Source organism: Tetrahymena thermophila (assembly GCF_000189635.1).
Source record: "Tetrahymena thermophila SB210 genomic scaffold scf_8254371, whole genome shotgun sequence".
Classification (NCBI taxonomy): Eukaryota; Ciliophora; class Oligohymenophorea; order Hymenostomatida; family Tetrahymenidae; genus Tetrahymena; species Tetrahymena thermophila.
The window spans coordinates 48678-56722 of NW_002476155.1; the positions used below are offsets into that span (position 1 = coordinate 48678).

Below are 8045 nucleotides of genomic sequence, written 5' to 3' on the forward strand. Positions count from 1 at the left end.
TTACTTTCCTATTTTTATAAATATTTTTGCTTTTTACTTTAATTAAATAAATATTTTTGTTAAAATTGTAAAATTGAAATTAGAATTTAACAATCTTTTACGGAATATTGAGTAAATATAATTGAAAGCAAATATTTGTAAAGGTATTGATTGAGTGATCGAAAAAATAGAGCTTACTAGGTGATTCAATTATTAAAGAATTATATTCGTTGAAAAATTATCAAAAAAGAAATATTTTGATATTTAAATGTTATTATTAAAATTATTGATCTAAGAGCTGATTAACAAATTAATTATTTAATAACAAAAAACATAGAAAAGATTTTACTATTTTTCTTGCAAACATTTTAATTAATGGGTCAAGTAAATTGCTTATAAAATAATGATAAGAATAAGAATTAAAAACAAAATCAATAACTGTCGCCTTAGGATTTTCAAGAAGAAAGTGATTTAAAAAATGCAAAATTAGTTTTTGAAATATATAAAAAATTATGCCTGGATCTATTGAAGCCATTAGAAAAGTTATTATATAAGTTATAGTACTACTTGTTTAATAATGAAATGTTTTAGAACAATCAATCAAATATTTAGATATAGAATAATAATCCAATAGATTAGTCTCTAATCTTTAACCTCAAAAAGTAAGAAGAAGAATGGTATTCAGAGGTATTGGCTCATAAAGTAATTAAGGAAAGCTAATCGAAGCAAAATATGTTAGATAACTAGAATATATCAAATGAATAATTTTTTAAGTTGGCAATTGCAGATATGATCAGTTAGATTATTTAGATAATAAATATAGAAGGTCAATCAGATTACTAACGCAGATAAAAGCTAAATCAAATAACAAAAGTAGAAGATTAGTCAGATATCATATCTAGATAAAAGATTAATCAGATTAAAAATGTAGAAGATTAGTTAGATAATGAATGCAAATAAAAATAATTAAATATTTGGTAGATTCGTAGTTTAGTAAAAGATATGGAAGATGTTTTGCAGTAATTTTTGTAGATTCAACATAAACCAAAAAGTGATCATGTCTACAGAAACTGTAATGAAGATGAGGATGAAACAAGTTAAAATTATAGTTAAAATATGCTAAATCACTAAGAAAGTTTAGATGAAACGTGTGATGAAAGTTAAGAAACAAAATATAAATAAAGATAAATTGATAAAAAATTTTTGTCAAAATATTTAAGTCATGAAGATTAATAAGAATGGTTTATTATTACCCAAAAAATAGAAAATATTCTGCCAAACAAGAAGAATGTAGACCTAAAATTAAAATAAGTAAATTCTTAGGTAAAAAAGGAATCATTTATTTTGAAATCAGAGGCTTAGCAAAGTATGTTTTCTAATGCAAGTAGGAAGCTTATGATTATAAATGCTATTACAAAATAAGAAAAAAAAGTAGAAATAGAGATATAAAATTTCCCCTATTCTCATAATGAAATTATTAATGTGCATCAAAATAGGAAACAAATTTTATTTTATAACAAAGATAAAAAGACAGAAAAAGATAATTTGCTTTTTTATATAAATTACAAAAAAATCAAAGGTGATACTAATCTTCGAGAAAAAATCAGACAGTTTAAGTTACATTTAAAGTTGCTGCATCCACATGAGTTAAACAGCTAGAATAATTTAAATCATTAAAATTCAGCTGATCAAAGCTTATAACCAACTTTTGTTTTTAATCTTTATGAACCATTGTACGTTATTAAGATAAAAAACCATTAACATGTAAGTATAAATTATTTTTAATTTAAAAAAAATTATTTCATTTGGAAGTTTGTTTTTAAATATTTCTGAAATTTATATTTTTTTAATTTAAAAAAAATTATTTATTTATGACAGGAAAAAAATGATAAGCAAGAGTATTTTTTGGCTTATAAATCAGATGTTTCCTACTTTACAATGTAGTAATTTATTGGAGAAAGCTCAAAGTTGAAATTGTCTGAATTAGAATTTTTAATTGTAATAAAAGATATGATAAAAATTTTAAAGCAGTTAGAAAAGAATAAAATAGGACATAGGAATATTTCCACAGAGACCCTGTTATATTATTTTAAAAATGAATAAAAATAATGGGTGCTTAAGGATTTGTTTAAATCACAAATTATTGAAGACATTTATAAAAAATAAGAAATAACAACAATTTATGGAAAGATTGAATACGTTAGTCCAGAAATATCTAAAGAAATTTAGGCAAATACTAGTTATTTTTCAAAATTTTCTCTCAAAGCATAAGATGTTTATGCTATGGGTATTGTTCTTGCAAAATTAAAACTCTGCCTTAATTAGCCTATTTCTGGTGAACAAATAGATTAGTTTTTGATAAACGACAAAGTTCTAAGAAATGTAATTCTAAATATATTCTTATTACTTTAATCAATTAAATAAATTAATATATTTCTTATAAAAATATTATTAAATTACTATTAATTAGTCATACAAAATTGTTTGGAGAAATATCAATTTATAGTTTTTAAATTTCAATAATAAATGATACTATTCAATTAATTATTCAAAAAATTATATTATATTATATTATAGAAGGATCTCAAGGTTTCGGATTACATAATAGGCCTTATGCTCTCCCCAAAAGAGAAAGATAGAATGGATTTTAATTATGATGATATTATTACTTTGATAGAAGAAGAATTTTTTTCTCTTTATAAAGTTTATAAAATAGAAACTGAGCAAAATCCTTAAAAAGCAGAAAACAAAAACATTCTTTAAAATCATGATAAAATCATAAACTTTTTATAGAATGAAGTGACTGATAATTAATTAAAGTAATACAATGACTTTTGGGAGGTTTAGAACCTACCAAACTATGAAGAAATAGAAAGCTAGTAAAAATAAGCCAACGATATGGAAAGCTCTCAAATTACAGATATTTATTAAAAGTATTAATATGATAAAAGTTTCCAATCAAATAAAGAAAACGAAGCGTAAGAAAAAGAGAGAATTGAAAGAGAGAGAAAAGAAAAAATCGAAAATGAAAAGAAAGAGTAAAAAATTGAATAAAAAAGGGAAAATAGATTAAAGAAATTATTAGAATTTTTAAAATTTATCAAGAATTTTAAAAATAGAGACTAGTATTAAAAGCTAGCTGAAGAAATTCTGTTATTTATTTAAAATAAAATGAAACCCAGCTAATAAAACTTACATGAAGAATTTGATATAATTTAGTAACTTATTCAGTTACATGATGAAAGTTTGGAATAAATTGAGAATAATTCTATAATTGAAGATTAGCAAAAAATAGGAGAGGCTATGTTAAAGAAATAAAAACCAAAGCTCAAGATAACTTAGTTCAGATACTAAACTGTAGATGAAGATGAATACAATTTAGAATAATAGTAAAATGAAGAGATAAAAGCTAAAAATTTAGTGAATTTGAGAGAAAAAGAGTGCAAATTAATAGCAAAACTAAGATTTAACATTATTGAACGTACGTTTAAGTACTAAAATTTTTTCTAAAAATTAAAATAAAAACAAAAAGACAATGATTAAGATGAAAACCATTATAATAAACATGAAAAATTATTCAAAAAAATTATTAATAATGACTAAATAGCTGAAGATTAAGACCAAAACATTAATGTTAAAGAAAATAAAGTTAGGAAAGTATTAAATTATGAATTCAAATTTAAAGATTTTGAGTAAAATAAAAGTCAAAAAGATGCTAAAGATAAAAAACTCTTAAGTTCTGAGTATAGAGAGAGTAAAATCGATATTTTTGATCATTTACCTCTTAATTAGAGTAATTTTTAAATAGAATTAATAAAAATTTATTTTAAGTTGTTTATTTAATGAAGTAGAATTAACATTTTATAATTTATTTTTTTTATTTGAAAGATATACAACTATTGATAAAATGCTATGACAATCTTGTAATACATAGAATTTCTATGGAAGATTTTTTAGATGATATTATAAAATTGAAGGAGTTGCTCAAATAAAATGAAAGATAAATTGATAATTTAGATTAAATAAATACCCAAATTTAAGGATACATGTGCAAATGCTATTATGAATTGAATGAAAAATAAAAATCTAAAGAGATATTTTATTAGATTGAAAATAAAATTGAAAAATAATTTTGTAATTTTTTAACATTTTAAGCGAATTTTATTTAACAAATTTATAATTAATTAATTAAAGGTCGCATTTTGAGAAGTTAGTATATCGAAGATATAAGGTACCATGAGTTTGATCCGTCTCAATGGGATTAAGAAACTGCAATAGATGTTTTAAAATAGATATAAAAAAGAGATAAAAAAAATTTACAATAATGTAAAATTTAGATTTTATAAATATCCATTGACTATAAATTATTAATTAGATGTAGAAATAGAAATAAGAATTGCTGAAATGTATTTAGAGCTAAATCCTCCAAACTACCTTGAAGCTGCCTATAAATACTAAAATGCTCTTGCTCTATTCTAATAATTTTCATAAGAGATTGAAATTAAATAATTAGGTAAAACCAAATATATATTTTTATAATTTAGATATTAATAATATTTTTTTTAAAGATATATTAGAAAATGTTTCTGATATTTACCAAATTTTGCTTGAAGAAAAAAAGGATAAAATTGATCGTTATAGAGATTTAAAAGATAAATAACTTGAGTCAGCAAATGAAATTAAGAATTAGGATTTAAAAAATGAAAATAAATTCTCAAAAAAAGTAGACATTTTTAAAAAGTAAGAAAAAAACATAGATTATGTAAGTAAAATTAAATAAGAATTATATTTTACAGATCAATATGATAAAGAGAGAGAGAAATATATGAAATTGGCAATTGAAAGAGCTAAAGAATAAAATCTAAATTAAAAAGATATTAATTATTTAAAGAATAAGCTAAAAACTGGAAAACCAAATTTAATTAAAAAATAGTTAAAAAAAAATATTAAAAATGAATGAAATTAATTAATTAGTAAATAAATAATAAATTTATTTGTTAAATTTTATTAAAATATATTTTTACTTTTTTATTCTTTTCTCAATTATCTCATTATAAAAATATTTATTTTCAAAAAAATTATATTGTTATAAATATTTTAAATCAGATATGTTTTGAGTAGTCTGTTGTGCAAATGTAAGATTATAATTTTCAGAACATTTTTTTTTCATAAGTCGAGTTTAGGTCGGAGCAGGACAAAAAAAAATATTGGAATAATAAATTGTTTTAATGCAAGTTCTAAGCTTAGATTGAAACATAAATTTAAATAATAATACTATTTGTTTATTTATAACGAGATAATAGATAGATTATTTTATATCTAAATATTTCAAAAGCTAATTAAAAAAAAATTTCTTTCATCAAATGATATTTTTAAAAAATCATAGAATATGGTAAAATTTGCCTATGAAATTTAAAAAGGTTTGGCCTATTATTATAGTTAATTTATTTAAAATCAAGCAAAGCTTTAAAATAAAAATAATTAGTATTGAACAAAGAATTTTTTTTGATATAACTCCAAAAATAGTATCGACTTAATTATAATTTCTCCATGACAAACATAAATATATTTATTTATTTATAATTTTATATATGATTTATTGTATTTGATAATAATCTTTATATTAAATTAATTTAACTAATTAATAAAGAAAAATTTTATTTTTTATTATAATTTTTTCAAAAATATTTTTCAATCGTTGAATACATGGCCAGAGATGATGTTATAACCATGATTAGAATGAATTCCAAAAGAGTCCTTGATAAAATTAGATTCTTATTGAATATTTTTATGCAGCAATTAAGCCCCATAAAAATTAACTTATGGATTTTGTAAAGATTTAGGATTGACTGTTCTAATTTAATTAAAATTATCAACATGATTTTAAATTTTATTTATGTATGACTAATTTAAGTGCACTTAAGACATTTAAGATTAGTTTTAAATAGGTTGATTATTAATTTAATCCATGCTTTATTCATTTGGAGACTACAGTCTATTAATAAGCTAAGATCCATTTCTGACTAAAGTTGACGATGGCTGACCATTATTGACTTGAGCAAGATTAACCTAACTTAAATTATTCATAGTTGGAATCCTACTTAAGTTAGGATTTGAATTAGGTGTTATTTATCTATTTAATGCTCTATCTACTTAGTTTAGTTATTTCTATCTTTCATATGAGTTATATTCTAAAGAGTAAATAGGATTGAGTTCAATACCGTTTTTATCTCTTGTCTATATATAATTTATTTCATTAAAATTTGTTATAAATAGATACCAAAATTAGCAATTAAATACAATGTTAATTAAGCAAATATAATTTTTCCTTGAATATAATTTTATTTAATAAAGAGTAGTTCATTAAAATTATTGAAGTTAGGTCTAACAAAATTAATAAAAATGTAATTTTTTCTTTTCTTGTATCTATGAATTCGAAAAATAATTTATTTTTATGTTATAAAAATTAAATTTCTTTTAACTTTTCTATTCAAATTTTATGCTAAACAATCTAATTAATTTACACAAAGAATTTATTTCAAGTCATAAAATATGTAAAACTATTTTTTACCTTTGACCTTTTAGAATTAATTGCAGTTTCTCTTGCATTCATTAAATTCTCTCTTATTTGAAGTTGTTTCTAAAATTAGCTCTTTTTATTTAAAATATATTTAGAAAATAAATTTAAAAAGAAGTAATTAATTAATTAATTAATAAACAAAATTCTTTATTAGAAATATTTTACCTAAACATTATTATCAGTGCAATATTACTAATAATACTATTTTTTTTATTCTTTCATTTACTTTTCTTGATCTTGCAAGAATTTAGCTTGCATTTCAACCAACTCTCTTTCCCTAAGTTTTTACTCTCTTTCCATAGCTTTTTAAGCTTCTTTTTACTTAATTTACTCGTATACTACATCATCGCACTTATCATGAAGATATTTTCTTTCTACATTTAATATATTATGGGATCCTCTTATTATATTTTAGTGCTATTTATTTTTATGGGTAGTAAGTAATTCAATTAATTTCTGTTATAAAAATCTATTCAAATTAATAAATAATTAAATTTTTTACTGGAAACAAAGGAGTTATTTTTTGAGGTTCAATTAGTTGCAAATTTTGCTAGTTCATTTGCTATATTTTTTAGTACTCTTTTTCCATCTTTTAGAAATTAAAAATTTAAGTTAAATTCACCTTTAATAAATTGCTTGTTTATTACCTTTTTTTAGTTATTTTAGTAAATCTATGCTTCCTTTAATCTAAATTAATTCATTCTTTCTTCCATAGTCTAGTATTATGGGTAGCTTTTAACCTAATCATATATCTAAAAAACCATTAATAATTCAAGTTAATAAAAAATAAATATCTACTTAATCTTATCTCTGTTGTGCCAGTATTAAATTTTCTTCGCAAAGCTTTTAATGATAAAGTTTTTAGGCATTTTTTTATTTATTAAGCATATCACTGATAACCTTTTTTAAAAAAATAAAACTTTTAACTTCATATAAATATTTTTAGCAAATATATACTTATTCATTATCATTCCAATACTTTTAATTATTAATATCTTCCTATTTTTCTATTGCCTTTTAATTTTGTTTGGCCTATACATCTTAATCTAATAGTTCCCTAATTTAAGATATCATTTTTAATATTGCACTACTAAATATAAAAATAATATAAACCTATATTTTTATTTTCTCATTTATTCATATTATTTTCTTTATTGATAGTTCTCCAACTACTTCTACTCTTACTGCTAAAAAAACTAACCCCATTCACCTGCATGTCCATTTGCTTATTGCTACGATGGAGGATACATTGGTTCTTTAAAGTTGGTAAATATAATAATAAGTAAGACAAGATAGTCAATAGTTAATACTTTAAATTACAGATTTAAAAAGGAGTTGAAGAAACTTAAATTTAAGGTTGAGAATAAGATCTCATTCTAAACGATCTTTGAATTTTATATTTGCTATTTACTAGTTAGAATGTAGCCTTCTTTATAATTTATTGGATATAATCAATTAAACAAAATTGATATTTGACAAGATTTGC

General features: G+C 21.1%; 2 protein-coding genes across 2 annotated transcripts; one reads left to right on the plus strand and one right to left on the minus strand. All coding sequences in view use genetic code 6, as the record gives it.

Moving 5' to 3' along the window:
- Positions 1-249: 249 nt before the first annotated feature.
- Positions 250-4939, plus strand: TTHERM_00465050 (cyclic nucleotide-binding domain protein; the record flags this gene model as incomplete). Its single annotated transcript, XM_001025002.2, has 7 exons — positions 250-1743; positions 1858-2361; positions 2557-3772; positions 3868-4113; positions 4174-4305; positions 4355-4492; positions 4548-4939. The coding sequence occupies exons 1-7, from the start codon at positions 355-357 to the stop codon at positions 4937-4939; spliced, it is 4017 nt and encodes a 1338-aa protein (XP_001025002.2). The 5' UTR covers positions 250-354.
- A 731-nt stretch (positions 4940-5670) lies between these two features.
- On the minus strand, positions 5671-8045 carry TTHERM_00465060 (hypothetical protein; the record flags this gene model as incomplete). Its single annotated transcript, XM_001025003.2, has 9 exons — positions 7880-8045; positions 7673-7814; positions 7517-7616; positions 7358-7459; positions 7207-7311; positions 7062-7148; positions 6725-6976; positions 6551-6631; positions 5671-6216 (listed from the first exon to the last, which is right to left on the minus strand). The coding sequence occupies exons 1-9, from the start codon at positions 7932-7934 to the stop codon at positions 5671-5673; spliced, it is 1470 nt and encodes a 489-aa protein (XP_001025003.2). The 5' UTR covers positions 7935-8045.